The sequence below is a fragment of the Drosophila tropicalis genome, unplaced genomic scaffold, assembly GCF_018151085.1.
Source record: "Drosophila tropicalis isolate 14030-0801.00 unplaced genomic scaffold, ASM1815108v1 contig_393, whole genome shotgun sequence".
Taxonomy (NCBI): domain Eukaryota; kingdom Metazoa; phylum Arthropoda; class Insecta; order Diptera; family Drosophilidae; genus Drosophila; species Drosophila tropicalis.
Genome location: NW_027172855.1, coordinates 674847 through 697501, shown reverse-complemented (window position 1 = coordinate 697501; position 22655 = coordinate 674847). Strand labels below are relative to the sequence as shown.

At 33.9% G+C, this 22655-nt stretch overlaps 3 protein-coding genes and 1 long non-coding RNA gene across 4 annotated transcripts; all 4 read left to right on the top strand.

Moving 5' to 3' along the window:
• Positions 1-5414: 5414 nt before the first annotated feature.
• Positions 5415-6087, top strand: LOC137573086 (uncharacterized). The gene is made up of 3 exons (XR_011031810.1): positions 5415-5642; positions 5698-5868; positions 5925-6087. It is a non-coding gene; the product is annotated as an uncharacterized lncRNA (long non-coding RNA).
• A 289-nt stretch (positions 6088-6376) lies between these two features.
• On the top strand, positions 6377-7006 carry Skadu (skadu). Its single transcript, XM_068284840.1, has 2 exons — positions 6377-6387; positions 6727-7006. The coding sequence occupies exons 1-2, from the start codon at positions 6377-6379 to the stop codon at positions 7004-7006; spliced, it is 291 nt and encodes a 96-aa protein (XP_068140941.1).
• A 581-nt stretch (positions 7007-7587) lies between these two features.
• On the top strand, positions 7588-11594 carry LOC137572746 (uncharacterized). Its single transcript, XM_068284545.1, has 7 exons — positions 7588-9025; positions 9084-9734; positions 9792-9989; positions 10057-10620; positions 10677-11117; positions 11177-11347; positions 11411-11594. The coding sequence occupies exons 1-2, from the start codon at positions 7721-7723 to the stop codon at positions 9621-9623; spliced, it is 1845 nt and encodes a 614-aa protein (XP_068140646.1). The 5' UTR covers positions 7588-7720; the 3' UTR covers positions 9624-9734; positions 9792-9989; positions 10057-10620; positions 10677-11117; positions 11177-11347; positions 11411-11594.
• Positions 11595-11724: 130 nt separating this feature from the next.
• lace (serine palmitoyltransferase long chain base subunit) lies at positions 11725-17079 on the top strand. The gene is made up of 4 exons (XM_068284544.1): positions 11725-12149; positions 14976-16091; positions 16181-16443; positions 16503-17079. Exons 1-4 carry the CDS (start codon positions 11880-11882, stop codon positions 16717-16719), a joined length of 1866 nt encoding a protein of 621 aa, XP_068140645.1. The 5' UTR covers positions 11725-11879; the 3' UTR covers positions 16720-17079.
• Positions 17080-22655: the final 5576 nt, after the last annotated feature.

The following is a 22655-nucleotide window of genomic DNA, read 5'->3' as shown; positions in this document are numbered from 1 at the left end:
TTTGATTCGGTGTTTTCATCATTTAAAAACTTGTATGAACTCAGCTCTGATGTTGGATTCTCTAAAAGGCTTGTAATTTCTATTGGAAGCGGTTTCTTTTTCAAATTTTGCAGCCTCTTATTTATATAGTAGCTTGATATTAATGGATCAGATGAGTCCATGGCTCTATTAAAAACGTCAGCCATATTACTTAATCTAGAATTTTTTCTGGCATGAGAACGTCGGTCCATTTTATAATGCTTGTTACGAGCTTCTGATGCATTTTTACCCAAACAGTCCAACTGGAACTATACACAAATTTATAATGTCTGCTCCGTGAACTAATATTTTATGTACAGTTGAAGACATTGGGTACCACGGATATGTTTTCATATATAGATTAAAAGTGTCTTTACAAAATTGTCGGTACTTTTTTGGCTGGTTGAGAATTCACACGGTATTTGCTATTAATATATAGTAAAAATTATTCCAAATGACCCATCAAACAGTGTTATGGATGCAAGAGTTTTGTATTTGCAAAGATTTGTCTCGCCGTGTTACCATCATTGCTGTTACCACTTCCGTTCTGTTTCGGTATGCTAATATTTCCTTCTTCCTTCTTTCTTATCATAAATCGAATCCATGCATGTAATGGACTTCACTTCTATCGTGTCTAACCGTTAGACGCCCTCTTTTTTATTTTTTTCAAACCAACTGAAATGGTATGCGAAGTAAGTGCACATGCTCGCATATATTTCATAGTAAGTATCCTTAGGTGTTAAAGGCAGTCTACGAACTCACAAATGTGATTATCCAGCACAAAAGCTTCTAATTTCAGCATAAACAAATCGACCTTTCTGGTTTATACTTCGTTCGGATCCAATTTCTTTTATGTACTCACATATTGATATACAGTGGCGGCTCCAAATTGGAACCTGGGGTTAAATTGAAAATTTGCGATATGTAGTTTATCTAAATTTTACTAGACCTAAAAACCTTTCTTAGGGTCCGAAGGTGTACGATTAATTTTTAAAAATTTTAAAATGTGTCTTTTTTTTTGAAAGGTCCGAATTTTAAGGCTTTATATCAAAATTAATTTAAAAAAAAACGCGTTAGAGATACGCCCACGAGATTTACGGTACATCATCTCGATAGAATGATCAACTTAACGCTATAAATTAATACATCAAAAGTTTCCACTAATATTATATAAAAACCGAATGAAATCTAAATTTAATCACAAATTTTTTGGCGCCACTGTACATAAGTATTTCTGTATATAAGCACTTTGAGTTTTAAGTTGACAAATTCTTTTAGTTGCAAAGAATCCAATCGACTCGGCGGTCAAATAAAAGAGTTAAAAATTGATTTTAACCTATAATGGATTTTAACCTATAATTGATTTTAAAGTAAATGTGAATACATTTCAACTGTAAGCGTAATTACAAATAACAACTTTTCACATGTTTTTCAAGTGATTCTTGCAATGGAATTTTGTACTTGTTTTAATTTAACCACTTTCTTTGTGGAAGAGTATTGTTGACTGTGTAATTTATTGTTTCGGTGTGCTCTTGTCTTTCTAACTAAAAATTATCAATTTAATTTTTAAATTATAAAATAATTACTTAAATTTCGAAGAGTTACGTAAGTTAAATAAAATAAATAAATTGTCAGAAAAGCTCAAGCCCGCAATAAAATATTTTAATAAATAGCCAAGACCACTAAAAAATCAAAGTCAACGAAGGCACAATCCTGTGGCATAATTTTTTTGGAAGGACGTGAAATTAATTTGCGAATCAGAGCCCAACATCAATTTTAACAGCCTGGTCGATTTGGCTTCAATTAAATTATTTAACTATTATTATTATTATTAAATATATTTAATTTAAACAATTTTTAATTTTAGACTTAACCAATAGTTTTTAGATTTAATCCTAGAAAATTAATTTTTAGGTATTCATTGATCGTTAACGACATCTGGCAACCTTCGACATTTCCAATACTAATTTTCACGTCACATCTCTAGCACCATCACTAAAACGGTAAATATTGATAGCTTTTCGCTAAAAAGCAGTTTGCATATTTTGTTTAATTTGATTCTGAAATGTATAACTGTCGGTGGATTCAGTAGGAGTGCATATGTATGTTTACTATCATTCCAATACATAGATATTAACAACACACATTTCAACACAGCGATAAATTGCCTTTCTTATTTGGATATGTGTACATACATACATACACACATATGTACATATGTATATATTTGGATTGTATATACATATGTATTGAAATTATTGATTTTCTTTTGCAAGTAAAACATTGGGGGCTCCCCTGTAATGTGAATCTGGTTCGATTTTTTGTTCAAGTCTGGTCACATTAAGTTAACATTTTTCTTTTCTTGAACAAGTTTTTGCAGAGGAAACAACTCTTCGTTCCCGGTTATATTATTTCACAATAAAAAAGGACCAATATGGATACTGTAACTCAAGCTCAATCGATTGATTTAAGCGATCTTAATGATTTTCTGTACGATTTGATTGATTTGCTGCAGTCAGAAATCACAGGATTGGCTATGAATCGAGTCCTGCAGTTGATCAGTACCCTGACAAAGAAGAAAAATGTAAATCTGTCTCTGAAGATATTCCAAAAGCTAGTTACAGCGATGAGTGCTGCCTTTGAAGCAAATGATACAGCTGCCTCCTCGAAGGAACATTGCCAATTGGTGGCCAATGTTTTGGAATGTTTCAAACTTCAAGTCGAAAAGTTTCCCAGTGACGATGGAAAATTAATTCTAAATCGTTTGTGGTCGCTGAGTTTGAATGGCGACCGAGTGCATCCTCTTGCTGGACAGATACTCGTCCAGCTTTCAGATAATTTTGACCTCGGACTTGAACAGTGTCCACAATTGCTGACGGTTATTCAACAGCTACTCCAATCAGACGAAAATATGAATCGTCAATCGGCATTATTCATTATGCATGAACTTGAGAAAAAGTTTGAGAAAAACGAAGTCAGAAATGCTATAAAGTGTCCCAAAAGCCTATGGTCCGAGTACGTTAGTGCATTGGAGCTTCTGGTAGCACATCAGATGCCTTATAACCTAATCAGCTTGTTGGATAACCTGAAACACCTTAATTTGACTCCGTGGTTGAGAATTTTATTTCTCGGACTCTTTAAATCTGAGAATATAACTGTTGTTTATGAAACAGTAAAATATGTTGTAAACCATCTAAAATTTTCCAACTTGACTGACTGGAATCTGGTGGAGAAGTTTCTGGCGGCCACCAATAAGATGCAGTTGTTCGATGTCGAAGATGACGAACGATTGACTGGACTCTTTGAAAACTTTTTAACAACAGAAGAATTGGGGTCATTTATCAAAGCTTTTGTTAACGTTCCTTGGAAATGGAATAATGTTTTATTATATGAATGGCTCGACAGTATACCGAATGAGAAAAGGGGACTACCACCGTGTGTTGATAAAGAAACGCTTTTTAAACTCGCTTCTCTAATTAAAGAAATGGAAAATTTCGCACTTTGGTATTCTTCCCAAGAAAGGATTGGAATTTGTTTTCAGGTAAGAGTGACAAAAAACTACTTATTCCTATTCACTTTCAATTTTAATGTGTCATTTCTTACAGGCAACACTTGATAATTTGTCTTTAGGGGAATACTTGCTCTTCATTGACAGGATTTCCAACACTAGTTATTTGTACTATTGGAATAAGGAACTTTTATTAAAAAAAGTAGTTGGTTGCACAAATTTTGAACGAGAAATTATACATTTCAACAAAGATCGATTAAATGAAATTGATTCTTATGACTTCGAATTGGTCGATGCTTTAATTGGTAAACTAATCAAATTACCAAGAGCTCAACATGGATGGTTACGTTTATTTTTAATAAATGAAATCAAAAAATCTACAAATGTTAAAAATTTCTACCTTACTGATTATAAAGTGGATAGATCGATTCTATATGGGAGAGATTTGAAGAAATTACAGCATCATTTGATCGCTAAACTTAGTGTGTGAAACTTTGGAAGAGAAATCTGTTGTATTGGAAAAGTCTGTGGACTTCTTCGTTGATATCCACTGAAACAATTGGAATGAAATGGAAAAGATTTCAACTCAAGCCGCTGGAATTGCTTCAACAGGGTGGAGAGAAGACATTGGAACATCTGTGTTGCTTATTAGGGAATTGTAAAGATAGGATTCAGGACGAGAATATATTGACGGCTATGATCGCCAAACTAAAACAGTTTCCAAAATATTACGCGTAAGTTACTTTACTAAATAAATATTCAATTTCATGCTAATTTTTCTCGTTTTTAAAGAGCTAGAAATATTGGAACATATGCATCAAAGCATTTGACTATTGAAGAACAAAATAATCTTTCCGTGGAAATGATTAGCGGTGGTAATGAAAATGTGCTTTTGGGACTATTAAACTCTCGTGTTCAACTGCCTTTGGATCTAGTTATTCGGTTTATTATCCCTACCTCAATTCATGATGATGATGATTGGTAAGAGAAAATTAAATTTATTTGTAAGTGTAACTAAAAATGTAAAAATGTCTTTAAATTGATAGGATTCGGACACTCTACCTTTTGACACATTTAATTTGACACTAAATTATTCTAAAATTATTTTTTTTGCTCTTGATCATCAACCAAATTCATATGTAAATAAAGTCGTTAATGAATTATTGCGCATGAACAAGGAGATATCGGAAAAAAATCCTCGATATAGAAACAACTCCAAGCAGCACAGGATAAAATTTTGCATTGCTCATGCTTTGGTGGGTTTAGCTGGAAAATATACATGTTCAGACATGCTATGGTCGGCATTATTTTCTTCAACTGATCAGTTCAATATTATATTAATGTACGAAATATTAGTGGCTAGAAGCATATCACGCCCAGATGGTCTTCTGGAGCGTTTGCAGTCTATAGCCAGTCTGGAGCCAGACCATCAAATGTCTCTACTATCAGTTACAAATATTTTCATACACCTCAAATGGAGTTTACTTAAAGAAGATCAAATTCAAAACATGATTAACTCGCTGCTTCCTCTAACTGTAGAAGCAGTTTTACAAGTTGGCCAATTTGCTTTATTAATTGTTAACGAAGTAATAAAAAAGTCCAAGGATGAAGGGTAAGTTATGGATCATCATCTCTAAATTAAGTCTAAATTATCAATTTTTGTTGTTAGATTAAAGATTCCAATTGTTAATACGTTGCCTTCATCAACTGCTGTTAATTTGTCAGAGATATCGGTTGGAACTCAATTAGAAGTTCGTCTGTTATTACCTGAGCTAGACTGGACCACAAGGAAATCTCCTTGGACATGGTATATGTCGAATGTTAAACCACGATTTTGGTCCGATGGCAAACTATTGCAAGCCAAAGAGACTCGAAAAGCTATTAAATTGTCATCAATTGAAGTTCAACCGATTAATACAAATGAAACGATTTTTACTTCCAAAATTGACATGTATCCGAAATCAGACCTAGACTCGCCCAATATCTCAGCCAATAAGGCAGATCTCATTGTGGTAGCTGTTCTTATGGACGAAAGGACCAATCTAAACGATTTATTGCAAACCTGCCGAGCACTTGGTGTTAACTCACTTATAGTGAGCGATTCTTCGAATTTGAGGTTTGGCAATTACTCACAAATATCCACAAATACTATATATCTTAATCCGTTGCAGTGAAGGCTCTGAGGATACTTCAAACATAGTTAAGCTTAAACCAGAATTACTAAACAAGTATTTACGTGAGAAAAAGCTGGAGAATTATAATATCGTTGCCACCCAAAATACAGCCACCAATAATAATTTCATTGAATATCGTTTCACAAAGCAAACTGTTTTGCTATTCAGGTAAATTAGTTTTGCGCTTAATTCAATATGTTTATATATTTATCGATGTTTTGCAGTAACCAAGAAGACGACATTCCGGAGAATTTGAAGCCTTTACTGGATAATACAATTGAAATACCACATAATGACTTTCAGCATGCTCAGCACTTGCTAATTTTTAAGTTTTTTAAACAATATAACTAATCAGCAGATTCAATTCGTAGGATATAAGTCGTAAAACGCCACAGAAGGTCAACTTTTCCTTAATTTAACTTTAATTTTATTGGTTTAATTGTCTGTAGCATGCCAATCCGGCTTAGCAGACACTTTGAATGAAATAAATGCTGAAATATTTTTTCAGCTTCCTTCTTTAAAATACGTTTTGTGAAATTTCTACGCGTTTTAATAGATTACACGTCATTCTTAGATACAAAACATATTGCTAAATGAGATCTGCTGAACCTTTTAATGCCCTCAAATGGAAAATAAGCTTGACACGGAACTCTGATTAGTTTATTAAACTCCAGTAATGTCCACAGAGTAGGCTCAGTCTGAAATGTTTTCTCTGTAGTTATAAACTAATACATAATATTCTAAAAATTCATACATATATTTGCCAACCTTCGAAGCAATGGATACTCCAACTAAGTTTGTAAGTAGTCTTAGATTGCGGCCTGGTGGAAACGTTTTGGCAACGATTAGTATTATTTTCATGTGGTTTTAATTTTGCCTCTTTATCGTTTATTGACAGACTTCACTAACGCAGGCAACATCGACTGAAACTTTTGGTCATTCAAGACAAGCAATGGAAGCCAATGATCTATTATTGTCATCTACAACTTCATCATCGGGCTGAATTTCATCATCTTCCAATTCAAGTGAACTGAGAGCAATAGAAAAATTTAGCGCAGATATAGATAAACTACCCGATGTACCCGAAATCGATGCCTTCAAACGGGGCCATCAAGTTGAAACGCTGTTGGATATGTTTGAGAACAATTTCGGTGAACAATATTTATATATAAAATTCGAAAATCTTTTAGAGCCCGAATTAGTCCCACTAAATGTGGCCGTAAAGAATGTGGGTCATCTGTTACCACGTTTCTACAGAGACTATTTGAAAGCAAGAATAAAAAAAGAGTTAACTTTTAAAATTTAAATATAAAACTATTTTCTTTTTGATTTTCTGCTTATTTTATTTACATATATGTATATCACACCTTCTTTATTCACACAATCGTCATTCTCTCTTCCGCTGCATTACTACAAAAAGGATATGTGATGTTTTTCTATTTATTGCCTGTTACACACAAACTTAAATTGTAAACTCGTTTGGCTAAAAGTGTAAACTTTTTTGAGTAATAATTGATGTGTTATTCCAAACTGAAACTGAATGTGAAAACATGTGTTTTCTAATCATTTTGATAAATTCGAAACGATGTTAAATCGTTAACTTTTGAATATTTTTCTAGCTTATTTACCAAAAAAAACACACTTAAAAAGTGGCAAATATTTTTAATGCTTTTAAAAGTTAAGCTGTACAACCCCTTTATCATTTATTCATTCTATTTCGTTTTACAATAATATTCGTTTACTCTCTAATTCTGTGTAACATTTTAAATGTGGCGCTTTTTTTATGTATTAACAGTCTGGCAACACCATAGTTTTAGTATAATCCAAAAGTTAGTATTTTTTATCAGCTGTTGCCCCGGGGTTTTATCATATATGAAGTCGATTCATTCCTGAAATTTAATAAAAAAAAAGACCGGCATGATTAATTATTATTCAGTATTATGAAAACTAATCTCAAGACTTTGGATGTTGGAAATCCAAGTCTCATTTTATAAATAAATATTTTGTGCTTAAAGAACAAATGGATAACGCAAAGCGATCCCAATCGATGGATGTGGGCGACGTTAAGGATCTGCTGACCGACCTTGTTGATGTCCTCCAGCATGATCCTAAAATGTTGGCCGTAAAACGATTGATTCAGTGTTTTAATGAGATGGAAAATAATACTGAGAATTTATTATCCACGATTTTGGAGAAGCTGATCTTAGCAATAAATACGACTATTGAAACAATCTTGATATCCGATCTTAATGATTTGCTGTACGATTTGATTGATATCCTTCAAGAGGAATCCACCGGATTGGCCATGAAGCGAGTGCTACAATGCATCTTTAACATGATCCTGAAGAGAAATGTGAACTTATCTTCAAGGATTTTCAAGATTTTAATCTCTACGATGATTGCTGCTTCTGCAAATCATGTTTTGGCATCTACGGAGGACCATCGTCAGTTGGTGGCCAATATCTTGGCGTGTGTAAAACTCCAGGTGACAAAGTTTCCAAGTGCCGAGGACAAACTGTGGCTAGACCAGTTGTGGTCACTCTGTCTGAATGGCGAAAAGGTTCATCCTTTCGCTGGACAGATTCTCGTTCAGTTCATAGATAATTTTGTTCGTGATATTGGACTGGACCGGTGTCCAGAATTGTTGTCGGTCATTCAACAATTACTCCAATCAAAGGACATAAATGATCGGCAAGCTGCCCATTTTCTTATGCATCAGCTAGAGGGAATCTACAGTATCATAAATTCAGTTGCAAGTGCCATAAAATGCCCTATTCAGCAGTGGTCGGACTACATTTCTGCATTGGAGTCTTTGGAGAAACACCAGATGCCCTTAAATTTAATCAGTTTGTTGGAGAATCTCAAATCCTCCAATGATTTTTTACATTGGCAGCGTATTTTGTATGTAAGGCTACTTCAATCGGAGAATATCTTAGTTGTCTATGAAACCGTCAAGTATATTGTAACCCATTTGAAGATGTCTGACTTAACTGAGTGGAAGCTGATGGAACAGTTTCTAGTAGCAACAAATAGAACACAGTTGTACAATGTCGATGATGGCGATAATGATCGTTCTTCTCCTCTCTCCAATTGTTTTGTAACAACAAGTGAATTAGAATCCTTTTTCGAAGCCCTGGTCAACGTTCCTTGGAAATGGCAAAGTGTTCCATTGCTGGAATGGCTGACAAATTTGCCAAAAGAGGACGAGGATCGATTTTCTTGCATTTCGATTAAATCGCTGGTCAATCTCGCCTCTCGAGTACAAAGAGTAAAACCGAAAGGATTGAAGAACCTGGCTCAGGACCGGGTGATGCAAATATTCCAGGTGGATTACTTATTTCATTTATTGGTCACTGAATACTAATTTGTAAAATCATTCACAGATCACACTTGATAATTTATCTCTGAAGGATTATTTGCTCTTCATTAGGGTGATGTATCATAAAAGTAACAACTATTCCGACCATGACAGATTGGAGTATAAAATTATTAAATGCGAGAATTTTCAAATGCATATAGAATATTTTAACGAAGCGCTTTGGCATATTATATTCAACCAACGTATTGAAGAATATGAGATCATAAGTGCTCTCATTGAGAAATTGGAAATGCTACCGAAGGATCAACATGGATATTTACAACATTTAATTATATCAGAAGCAACGTCTCGGGGTTCCCAACAAATGTATGACTTCTACTACACTGAGTATGATGTGGACATTGCTTTGCTTTTACATGGAGATAATCTGACTGAATTATGCAGTCATTTGATTGATAAACTAATGTGGACTACTGACGAGGAGGTGGAATTCATTGTGAAACTTTCCACTGAAATATTTGTCCACAATCAGATAAAGAAATGGTCTGACATTAAAAAGTTCGGTTTGAAGCCCCTGGATCTACTTAACCAGGGGGGGATTTGAGACTTATGTGTTGTTGGAGCAATTTTATGGAAGGATGAACGGTCGATTCCAGGACGAGAATGTATTTTCTGCATTTGTCTCTCTGTTAAAAAAGTATCCTTATCATGTTAGGTAAGTTGATTTCATATTGACATATATTTTTAAATTTTAAATTTCGAATTTTTGAAGAGCTAAAAACATTGGCAATTATGCATCAAAACATATGAGTATTAAGGAACAAAATACCCTTTCTGTGGATATAATACGCGAACATATCAAAGTCAACACAGACTTAATTCTCGGACTCTTATGTTCTAAAGTTAAAGTGCCTCTACATCAAATTCTTCAAGGAATAATCCATAATACAAATATTTCAGAAGATGAATGGTAAGAAAAGAGTAATTTTAGTTTTATTTGGATATTGTAAAAAAAGAAATTAATTTATACTCCACAGGATTGAGGAAACATATTTAAATTCAGTTTGCGTGGAAGCTTTGAGAAATTCGTTTATGACTTATGCCACACGGCAATCTGATCGTTTTGTCAAACTAATTGCTGATCAATTATTGCTCATGAACAAGGAATTGTCTGAATCCCAACCCCATTATCTGATCAACTCCAAGGAACATAGAACTAAATTTAGCATTGCTTTAGCATTGTTATATCTAGAAAAGAAATATGTATGCTCTGATCAGCTATGGTTGACATTGTTTTCATCAAACGAACAGTTTAATATTACATTGTTGTATGAAAGGATAGTGGCCGGAACACTTCGTGATCTGGGAGTCCTTTGGGAGCGTTTGCAGTCAATGTCAACACTTGAGACAAGTCAGCAAGTCTCCTTACTGTCTGTAACTCATATTTTTCTTGTCCAAGCGGAGAAAGATACCTTAAACTATGAGCACGTTCAAAATATTTTCACCTTTTTGCTGACCCTAAGTGTGGAAAAAAATTTACAAGTCGGTAAATTTGCCAAGTTGATCTTAAACCAATTACTCACAATGTACAGGGAGAAAGGGTAAATTCCTAATTATCATTTGGAACTAAATACAAATTAGTAATCTTTACTTCTAGGGACGAAATTCCAATTGTTACAAATTTGCTGGCATCGGTTGAAGAAAATTTGGCAAATATATTAGCTGGAGCTCAATTGAAAGCTCGACTTTTGTTACCTGCGATTCCATACACAACGAATATAGGCTATTGGGCATTCTATATGTCAAATACAAAACCTCGTCATATGTCCGGTGATGACTTAATGAATGTTAAACTATTTCGTAAAGCCATTAAACTAGCATATATTGAAACCAATCCAGCGAAAGAAAATCACAGTTATCCGATAAGTGCTATATATACCCAACCTGATCTTGAGTCACAGTATATGTCAACTAATTATGCCGATCTCATTGTAGTAGCTGTTTTCATTAATAATCTGTCGAGTTTAGATGATTTAATGCAAACCTGCCGAGCACTTGGTATTCAAACGTTAATAGTGAACGATTCCATAAATTTAAGGTATAACACAGGGCATATAGAATAATACATTATTCTATTAATTTTATTTTTTATTTCAGTCAAACCACTCATGATACCTTGAATATAGTGAAATTAAAACTGGAAACTCTCAACAAGTATTTGCGGAAACAAAAGTTAAAGAATTATAATATTGTTGCCACTCAAAATACCGCTCAAAGTGCAGAGTTTGTCGATTTTACTTTCGCCGAGAAGACAATTTTGCTATTGGGGTAAATCTACATTTGTTAAAAAATATAAAAATTTTATAATAGAAAATTATTTAATATTTTCAGTCACGAACAAGATGAAATGGCGGAGAATTTAAAGGGTGTCCTGAATAATACAGTTGAGATACCACAAAATGACTTTCAGTATGCACAAAAATTGCTTATTTTCAAATATTACAAACAATATTCGGAAAGAACCACAAATGATTTGCCATTTAATTATTTAAAATTGTAGCAGCTACATCACACAAATTAAAAATGTTGAATAATGGCGCGTTTTTTTATTAATGTCTGGCAACTCCATTTTTTTGGTATAAAAGTATTTTGAATCAGCTGTTGCTGAATGAACAACGTGTTTTCTGGGATATCATTGCACTTGGACCGTACACAATGTTCGCTGGGATATGCTGTTAATTTAGTATATATTAACTCTCGGGAATTAAACAACAAACATTTGTGATTCTAGTAAAGCAGAATCGGTTGCGCGTGTGTGCGAGAGTTCTAAATAAAAAAAAGTTTAAAAAACGATACCAAAATGGGCAATCTGGACACCGATGCTGGAGCAACTTTCGAGCAGAGCTATGCCACAACAAATGGCAATGGGATTGGAAATGGGAAACTTCCCAATGGCCAAAGCAACGCATCCAATTCGAATTTTTTACTAGACAACACTATTGTGGACGAACAGCAACGCGAGGCATTAGTTCAGATTCTAAATCAAAGAAAATTTTCGGCACCAGCCTATACGGAAATACGTACAAGACGCAGTGCAGCCAAGGCGGCAGCCCAGGCAATGAAATTCAAGGTGAGCCAAACGTACAAGAGCCACAGAAAGAGAGCAAGAGAAAAAGCGAAAGGCAAAAAAAAAAAAAAACCGGCGTGGTCGTGACATGTGAGAGAGCGCAAACAAGAGTTTGAGTAGGGACCAAGAGAGAGAGGGCAGGCAAATGGAGTGCAAATTTTTGAGTTTTATGTAGCTTCTTTTGTTCTAGGTCACTGCAGTATTTTTGTTTCCTCTTTCCCTTTCGTTGGCCTAGTTAGTCCTAACCACCCCCGCAGAATATCGAACAAATAGATCGAAAAAAGGAGAATCCTCTTTTAAAGCATTGCAAATTGATCAAATTGATCGAGTCATTCTCCCTCTGTTGCGTTGCGTTTATTATTATTTTTTTTTTTATCAGTTTTGGGCTGATTGGCCATGCCCAGTTGATGGGAGTGGGTGATTCATGTGGGTAGTATCTGGCATGTTATGGGGGTGCCTCCGTTGGGCGGTGAATTTCAAGCGATAAGAGGGTGCATATTTTGATTGTGTTTGTTGGTGATCTAGATATTTAGAGCTTTTGTTCGGCTCGGAATTCGTGTAAAACTTATCTATGTATGTATTTCAAGTCTGTCAGGGTAATTTTATCATAATATTTGTGTTTAGAGTGAGTCCAAGAAAAACTTTGTAGAGTTTAGATACAGTGGAAACTCCTGCAGTCGGACTCTGCGAATAAACAGATCAATTCGGCAACATGGAAAATATTATGAGAATGTCTTAGATTGTTTAACAGAGTCGGAGTTTTTTTTTTGTGTGAGAAAGTTAATGGAAAAAATGTCCGTCTAAGTGGAGGGACCAATTTATAGGGGGAACTTACCTCATTTATAGGTATCGCAAGAACGACCATTTTTATGGTTTAAGTACACAAATAATGTATACAACAATTTAAAAACAAATTATTGCTTATACTGAATTTTAAAGTAGAAGATTCAAAGTCCTAAATTATGATATTAAATCATGATGTTGTTTATCGTAACTAAGGAAATCGACGTCACTTGGAGTACATTTTAAGCCGTTTGTTTCCGATTTCATATGCAATCTATTGCATATATATATAAAAATATAGTATACGATTTTCCGTGGATGTCAAAATTGTCATGATTTATTATAAGATTAGCAAAAAATGTTAAATTTGAAGTAGCGCCACTTTAAGATTACCCATATGCTAGATTTATTTTATTTTATGATTATTCAAATTTGATTGACTAGTAGTGAGAGTTCGAAGGCATAAGCACTTGAATATACCTAACAACAAAATTTAAGGGTACAAAGTTGTTAAATGAATGAAGCAGAACACAAAGCCGGAAACTTGGGCAAAGAATCGATTAGCATTGCGCCAAATCGAGTGGACGGATACGTCAATTTGAATGACAGCTTAGACGAAGATTTCCTTTTGAAAATAAAGTCACTCGTCTGGGTTCCCCTTTTATCAAAGTTTCAGTTTTAACTTATTGTTAGTAACTAATGTTATCAAATATCGGTGGAAAATGTTTATCGCTCTCGATTTTTATACTTAACTAAAGTAATAAGCAAAATCGCGTGATAAAATTTTTGATGAAAACTAGAATCCGGGAAACCGAAATGATAATAAACATGGCATATCATTGTTGTCAACTTGTTATTGTTATATGATTGGTGTTGATTTATCAACAAACATACATAATTTGTATATATGTTTATACATATATTTATGTGCTTAGATACTCATCATATGATTCTATTCTCTCTCTGCCAAATAATCAATAAAAATAATAACTGTTCTTGTTCTCTCTTTTGTTTATTAACTTAAATATTGGTTATCGTAGGTAGTGTATTGCAAATAAAGAAATAAAATAAATTACCTTATTCTTATGCACTAATTGCCTCTTATATATATACATACATATGTACATATGTATGTACATATGTACAATAAGTGTGCCAATTGCTAGTTTTTATATGGCTTCCCTGTCTCTCTCTCTCTCTGTCTCTCTCTCTCTCTCTCACACATTTTCACTCATTTTCACTCATTTTTATTGAATGTGACTTCATTTTTACAAGTCAATAAGACATGCGAGGTGCATAGATATACATACATACATATACATACATATATGCATATGTATATATGTATATAAAAATAGTTAGTTAAAAGTTAATTGAATCATTGTGTTTAACTGATAAAAAGGGCCAGTCCATGCCCTTGTATCTTAGCAAGGCAGACTTTTTCACCTATTACTGTTATGATATAATAAGCTGATCTTAGATCCATTTTGCTTAAGAAAAGAGATTCAACAATAAAATTCTTATTTTCATTCATAATTGCGATCTCTTCTAGGAAAGATACATAGATACAATTAAAATTTTGTAGGATTTGCTAAAATTATAATTTAATACAATATAAAGTATATACATATTTAGAATTCTGACGCATTTAAACGTTAAAAAATGTGAGATATTTATTTTTTTTACATCTAAATGATTCCAAACTCTTTTAATTAATTGATTAACTGTTTCTTGTACTTTTTTCTAAATTGTTGAGTAGCATTCTCATTCTCAGCAGTTGATACTCAGAACGAACCCGAACTCTTTCTCTCTCTTTATCTCAGGTTACAAAAACAATTAGTTATTATGCACCTGTTTGCACTCCCTGGAATGTTGAATAATTAGGCGATTACCTGTCGATTGATAAGTTATATAGAAAAATGTATTCTATGTTGATTCTGAGCGATAAGCTTGTAATCAATCAACAGATAAAAGGTGCAACCTAATAACAAATCATATATTATCTAATTCTTTTCACCCCTTTTTGTTTTATCTATTGGAATATAGAATGCCAACGCTAGTAATTATCATCCAGCCAAAAATCTACAAATTAATGGCCAAGTCCATGCTCTGAAAGAGAAGCCCGATTTCAAGCCAAGTCAAGTAGAGGGTAAACTATCCCCCGAGAAAGAGCATTATGCGAAAACATCCTTTGAAGAGGTGCCCTTACATACCGCATGCCTGACGTACCTGGGATTCTATTTGCTGATGATTTTGGGTTACATCAATCAGTTGCTATTCGTCCCCAAGGTAGCCAGCGAGAAGGGACGCGAAGGATATGTGACTCTTTATGATGCATTCGAAAGTTTCTATTCGCGTTACGTGTATCGCCGTATCAAGGATTGCTGGAATCGTCCCATCTGCAGTGTGCCGGGTGACGAGCTAACCCTTAAGGATCGTGTCACAGATGATTATGGCTGGAGTTTTAAGTTCACTGGAACTCAGACTCGTTGCCTCAATTTGGGATCGTATAATTATTTGGGTTTTGCCGCTGCTACTGGCCGTTGTGCCGATGAGTCCGAGGATCGAGCCCGTACTGCTGGTCTGGCCTATTGCAGTTCACGTTGTGAATTGGGCAACACCGAACAGCACGAGGAATTGGAAAAACTCACTGCCCGCTATTTTGGTGTAGAAGATGCCATCGTTTTTGGTATGGGGTTCGCCACAAATGCCCTGAACTTGCCATCCCTCTTGGGGCCCAATTGTCTGGTTGTGAGTGATGAGAAGAATCATGCTTCCATCATATTGGGACTGCGTCTATCGGGTGCCACAATTAAAGTATTCAAACACAATAGCATGAAGGATCTGGAACGTGTGCTGCGGGAAGGTGTCTGCTATGGTAATCCCAAAAAGGGTGGTCTGCCGTGGTCCAAAATAATGATCATTGTGGAGGGCATCTTCTCCATGGAGGGGTCGATCGTACGTCTTCCCGAAGTAATTGCACTGAAAAAGAAATACAAGGCCTATTTGTATTTGGATGAGGCGCACAGTGTTGGTGCTATGGGATCGAATGGTCGTGGCATAGCCGATTACTTTAAAGTGGATCCAAAAGAAGTGGACATATTGATGGGTACATTTACCAAGAGTTTTGGCAGTGCTGGCGGCTATTTGGCCGGGTCTAAGGTAAGTTGAAATACCATATGATTAATACATCTTTATTGAAAGAAAATATCTTATATCTTTTATTGATTCCGTTTCTTATGGTCACACAGAAATTGATTGACTTTTTGCGCACAAACAGTCACGCCCATTGTTATGCTGGTTCCATATCCCCTCCCATTGTACAGCAAATTGTAACCTCCATGAAAACGATTATGGGTGAAGACGGTACTGAAACGGGTCGCAACAAGATAATGCAATTGGCCAGAAATACCAGATATTTCCGCAAACGTTTGGCCCAAATTGGAGTCATCACCTATGGCCATGAAGATTCGCCAGTAGTGCCCATGTTGGTATATTTGTTTTCGAAAATTGGGTAAGTTAAAATTTAAGATTTTTATTTTTATTTGGTATTAACATTTCCTGATCTCATAGTGCCGTGGTTCGTACCCTAACTACCCGTCATATAGCTGTGGTGGGCGCTGGTTTCCCAGCCACTCCCATTATGGAAGGACGTATACGTTTCTGTCTATCGGCTGCCCATACCAAAGAGCAATTGGATTATGCCTTGGAAGTGATCGATGAAATCGGTGATGACTTGGGTCTAAAATATTCACGCAAACCGCGTGATCCGAATCCCATTGAGTACTAGGAGATGCTTACTACTACCACTAAACGCAACTCGCATTAGAAATTTAAGTCGAAAGTCACACAGTCCACATATAAATTTGCTAAATTAATTCATTGCTATAATTAATTTAAGACAAGTTTTGCAACCAAAAAAAAAAAAAAAAAACAGTAACATCCACAAATTAATTGACTTTGCCCCCAACAAACTGAAAATGGGGGAATCGAAATGTGAAACAATTGCAACAACAAACAATAGCTTAAACTAATATTTAGCATTTATTTCGCTTATCCATAAACGTACCCAGTTTTATGTATGTAAATATATATAGCTATATACATATATATTTGTTATTGAACTTGTAAAGTTCTAAAGAATGAAAAACATTTCAAGTATTTTTTCAGGTTTTTATTGTTTGTGGTTAAGGGAATATTGAATCAATCAACCAATGTCGTACACCTCGCAAAAACAAAACTATGCGAAACTAATTGTAAAAAAAGAACAACAACACATACACATATACATTTATATATATATATAAATAGTTAGAGCTAATAATAATTACTGATTTTATTTTTCTATAGAAAAACAAACAAAAATGAAAATAAATCATAAATTGTTGCTTAACATATAACAAAAAAATGTTTTTTCCCCATATTTCTGTACAATTTTTGGATATATGTACAATGTTAACTTTAACTTTTGCCAAAGCTAATAGTTTATGCTTGGATCAGCATGAAAGTGTGGGAAATGAGAACAAAAAACTTCCATTCACCTTTGTAGTTGGCTTTTAACTTAATTTGAAATAATTTTCGATTTTCAAGACGAATTTTCCACACTCCTCCGATACGTGGACCAAATCTATATATACCCATTTATATGTTTGTTTAAAATTGATCGTTTGTAAACGAAATTATACATTTTTTGAGTCATGATTTTAGTTCTTTAGCAATTTTTGCTGTTTATATTTATGTTTTTCAATAGATTTCTTGAGTCTCTTTTCTATGGAAATTAATTTACAATTAGCCCAATTAAATTGTGACCAATTGCTTAAAAAGCCATTTCAATATTGTTCACTTAAATAAGAAGTATTAAATTTTTTTAAGGTTGATATCTTTTCGACAAATATATTAACATTAAATACGAATTGTTTGTTGAAGAAAATTTATTCATTTATATTCATCATCATATTCAGTTGTTTGAAGGGAAACTTTTTGAAACAAACTTCCCTTCTTATTTTGAATTTCAAAAGCTTTTAAAGCTTTTTTCTACCGCTGAAGCTCATAAGTTGTCTGGCAAAAGGTTATTGATATGCAACCAAAATAATATTTGAATTTTTTCCTCAATTTTTTTCCTAAATTCTTTTTTAAAATTTAAAAAGATATATGTAGTTTTTTTTAGTAATTATAACATTTAAGAATATTGAATTGCATTTATTAGCTTTATAGCTTCAATGCAAATGTAGATTTCCAGTTTATTACATTTGGGTTAATCAACGAAATCAACAAAATTTAAAAATGGATGAGAATACTACTTTTATTTACTAAAATTAAATGACACACTATAATTTTTTTTCGTGGCACAATTTGTGTGTCCTTGCAAATTTAGTTATATGCACTTAATGCATATAAATTTTGAGAGTTCATAAATTAAATTAAATTTTAAAAAATGCAGAGTATTTTTGCATTCGCCTTGTTCCTTTTCTTATGTATGTATGTATAATATTTTCTATCATGCGTGTTTTTTTCTTTCCACCCATTTTCAAGTGGTCAAAATGGAAAATGACAATATGTACATAAATACATACATATACATACATAGATATATAGAGGGGCGTTCTTTGTAAGTGGGCATGGTTCGGTCTGATGATGCTGTTGCTGCTGCTGCTGCTATTTTTGGTATGAGTAATTGACTACGTGCGTATAAAGTTTGTGCTGGCATTTTAACCAAGCCATGAGTACTACCAGAACGAGAAGTACGAGGACTCTGAAAGTGCCTACAACAATGCCAACAACAAATATCTGACTGCCCTTGAGTGGGTGTGTGTGAGTGTGTGTGTTTGAGTGAGTGTATGTGCAATCATAAATATGCATTCTGCTGGCCATTTGTCATGACTTTTTTTTTCGTCCTTCATTTTTTGTTGTTATGCCTTGAAAATTGTAACAAGAGTCTTTTACTTGAATGCAACTGCTTTTTATACCCTTGCAGAGGGTATTATAAAATTGGTCAGATGTTTGTAACGCACAGAAGGAGACGTTTCCGACCCCATAAAGTATATATATTCTTGATCAGCATGAGAAGCTAAGTCGATATAGCCATGTCCGTCTGTCCGTCTGTCCGTCTGTCCGTCTGTCCGTCGGTGCGTACGCGTTTTACTCAGCCATCTTAAGAGCTATCGGGATGAAATTTTTTTTTGGGAGCTTTTTTTTTACCCGGGTGAGATAAAGTATGAAAATCTTTGGGATCGGACTACTATATCATATAGCTCTGGAACAAAAATTTTTGCAAAAATTGGAGTATCCCCATGAAATTTACCAATATAATAGAATTTGATATAAAATCTCAGATCCCAAAATTTGACCCTGATCGGATAAATAGAACACAAGTTACAGTCTATATAAATCGGTTCAATCGCTGCCGGCAGCTCTGCTTGCTGCCTACTACGTCACCATCTGTTAACAGAGCACATGCATACACACACAGACGCAACGCTACATAAACTGTATGTGTATGCGTGCGTTGCTTTGCTTAGGGAATGAGGGAAGAAGAAGAACAAATTGTACATAGTATGAAGAGTAAAATTGTTTTGTTTGTATATTAATGAATTGAGTTGCAGAAATCAAATTTTGAACATGTAAAATTATTATTGTCAAGGACTGCAAGGGTATATAAACTTCGGCATAGCCGAATTTAACTTCTTTGATATTTTTTTTTTGTATTTGTTGGTTTGTAAAGCTTTAATCGAGATTGATAAGGCAGGCCAAGGGGAATGGAAGAAAAATAGAGATATCATTTAATCTGTTATCTCTTTGAAAACTTCTCGTTTTGTCCATTACAAATCGCTGCTGATGCCGCTTTTGCGTGCCATTGTCTGCGGGCAAAGCTTACTTTTTAATACCTTATGGCAAAAAAGATAAGCGGGTATATACGAATAAGCTAAAAGAAAATTTCTGAAAGATGCAGAAGAACATTTAACTCCTTGATCTTCAAGAGTAAACAATTTTTTATACCCTTGCAGAGGGTATTATAAAATTGGTCAGATGTTTGTAACGCACAGAAGGAGACGTTTCCGACCCCATAAAGTATATATATTCTTGATCAGCATGAGAAGCTAAGTCGATATAGCCATGTCCGTCTGTCCGTCTGTCCGTCTGTCCGTCGGTGCGTACGCGTTTTACTCAGCCATCTTAAGAGCTATCGGGATGAAATTTTTTTTGGGAGCTTTTTTTTACCCGGGTGAGATAAAGTATGAAAATCTTTGGGATCGGACTACTATATCATATAGCTCTGAAACAAAAATTTTTGCAAAAATTGGAGTATCCCCATGAAATTCACCAATATAATAGAATTTGATATAAAATCTCAGATCCCAAAATTTGACCCTGATCGGATAAATAGAACACAAGTTACAGTCTATATAAATCGGTTCAATCGCTGCCGGCAGCTCTGCTTGCTGCCTACTACGTCATCATCAAATCAACAGAGCACATGCATACACACACAGACGCAACGCTACATAAACTGTATGTGTATGCGTGCGTTGCTTTGCTTAGGGAATGAGGGAAGAAGAAGAACAAATTGTACATAGTATGAAGAGTAAAATTGTTTTGTTTGTATATTAATGAATTGAGTTGCAGAAAACAAATTTTGAACATGTGAAATTATTATTGTCAAGGACTGCAAGGGTATATAAACTTCGGCATAGCCGAATTTAACTTCTTTGATATTTTTAATTTAATTTTATAAATTCTTAAACTCTCAACTTCTGTAGTTAGTAAAAATAGAAACGATTTTGGAAATGTGTGTCTTTATTTTGAAGTTAGAACAATGTCTTTAATTTTGAACTGAAGTCCCGAGAACTACATTTATTTGATGAAAAATCCCGTCGCAGTTATTTCCTATAAGATATACTTAATATGTTTAATGCCATTTTAAAATATACTAAATTTCGATTTAAATGATATATAAGTTTTAAAAATATTATAATATTTTTGACCAAATATTATGTCTGCTAAATTCTTCCTTAAAAAAAAACAGAATTTTTGGGAATCATTTTGACATATGTATTTTCATCAATGTTCTAACTTTTCTGGTTTGCCCTGTGGGATTTCCTTTTGACTTTCAGCACATACATATCTTTAAAATTTATTACATAAAAATTATCAAAAGAAATTAATAATAAAACCACAATGTTATAGACTTATTAGATAGATATTTGCTTGGCTCAAAAAAAAAAATGTTTCTGTTTGGTATGTAGCTCCTTAGTAAAGGGTATTTTTTATAGTCAGTGTCTTGGTAAGTATTAAAAGTTTTCTTTGGTTTTTCTTGCCCTATTTTCCACAAATAAAATTTTAATGTTTCCGTTTACTTTAGCAAATATATACCCACATACATATATTTTTTTTTCATACCTGGTTTCGTTTCTTTGCCCCTTTTTCACCAGGAAAGTTGCATTTCGTATGATGTTGGTGTGTGCATGAGCTTGTGTGTGTGTGTGTGTGTGTGTGAAAAAACTTTTATTTCCTTCGCAAAAGTTAAAAGAATTTTTCTCTCTAAATCCAAATCCGAATCCTATTTGTAAACACTTGGGGCATGCATATTGCACAAAAAAATGGCACAAAATGTTTGAGTTATGCGCATACTTTTCACAGACAGTGTAAAAAGACATATATATATTTGTACATACATATATTGCGATATATTATTTTACAGAAAAAAGGCGATTATAAAGATATTCAAAGAAATATATCCAAGATATTTAAGTATTCTATATGGCAAAAAATAAATTTATCAAACTTTATATGACTGCATTTGATTTATTATAACAAACTGTTTATTTTTATACATCACATTTTCGATTCCAAATATGTATATTTCTTTGATATTTGTTCTTTTTTCGAATTATGTGTTAATGATTTCATTTAAGTTCCATGCCCGATTACAAAACGATTCTAATATGAAAAACTTCTTTAAAAACTTTATTTCAAATATTGAATTCGTATTTAATCTATATAATAATTGCTTAAAAACTAGGCATTCTCTTGCATTACTTTCTTTTATATTTATTCTGTGTCCTTCATCAATACATAGATACATAGATGTAAGTATGTGAGTAATTATTCTTAAAAATCGAAGAAGGAGCCTATTTTGCCATACTGCATCAAAAGCTGTCAATCAAAAAATTAATCTTAACCCAACAGTGGCCCATATTTGTTGCTTCAGCAATCTGTTACATGATATACGGAGGCGACAAAGTGAGGTGGAGTTGGTTGGTGTGCTGCTAGTCAGCCAGTCGAGGGGCATGGGATATTTATAATCTTTCACTTCACTTGCCATTGCTATTACTTAAAGCACATGTTTTATAATATGCGAGATGAAACTGAAAAACAATTTTTCATGTGCTAAACGTGTCGCCTAGCTGACTGAATACGAGCACACTTACACAGTAAGAAGTGCACACACAAACACGCGCGCATACAGGAAGATATATATTTTACTTATACCTATACATATATGTCCTGTAAGTAGACGAAACGTTGTCGTAGGACAATCAGTCATTTGCCTTTTTGGCACCAACAACAAAAATGTGTCCAAAAGGTTTGACTTTTCCCTCTAACACTTTCAATTCGCACTCGTTAATCAATCAAAGTCCATTGAGATGGGTGAAGGAGCTACATGCATAAGAGGAAACTGGAATTTAATCAAGAGTTCTCAATACTGAGATTACACCAAAATCAGAA

Excerpts from the sequence above, each read along its gene's own strand:
- LOC137572746 (XM_068284545.1), top strand. The coding sequence starts at position 7,721 with ATGGATAACGCAAAGCGATCCCAATCGATGGATGTGGGCGACGTTAAG. Across the intron at positions 9,026-9,083 it reads GGGTGATGCAAATATTCCAG|ATCACACTTGATAATTTATC; the intron begins GTGGATTACTTA and ends AATCATTCACAG.
- lace (XM_068284544.1), top strand. The coding sequence starts at position 11,880 with ATGGGCAATCTGGACACCGATGCTGGAGCAACTTTCGAGCAGAGCTAT. Across the intron at positions 12,150-14,975 it reads CCCAGGCAATGAAATTCAAG|AATGCCAACGCTAGTAATTA; the intron begins GTGAGCCAAACG and ends ATTGGAATATAG. Across the intron at positions 16,444-16,502 it reads TATTTGTTTTCGAAAATTGG|TGCCGTGGTTCGTACCCTAA; the intron begins GTAAGTTAAAAT and ends CTGATCTCATAG.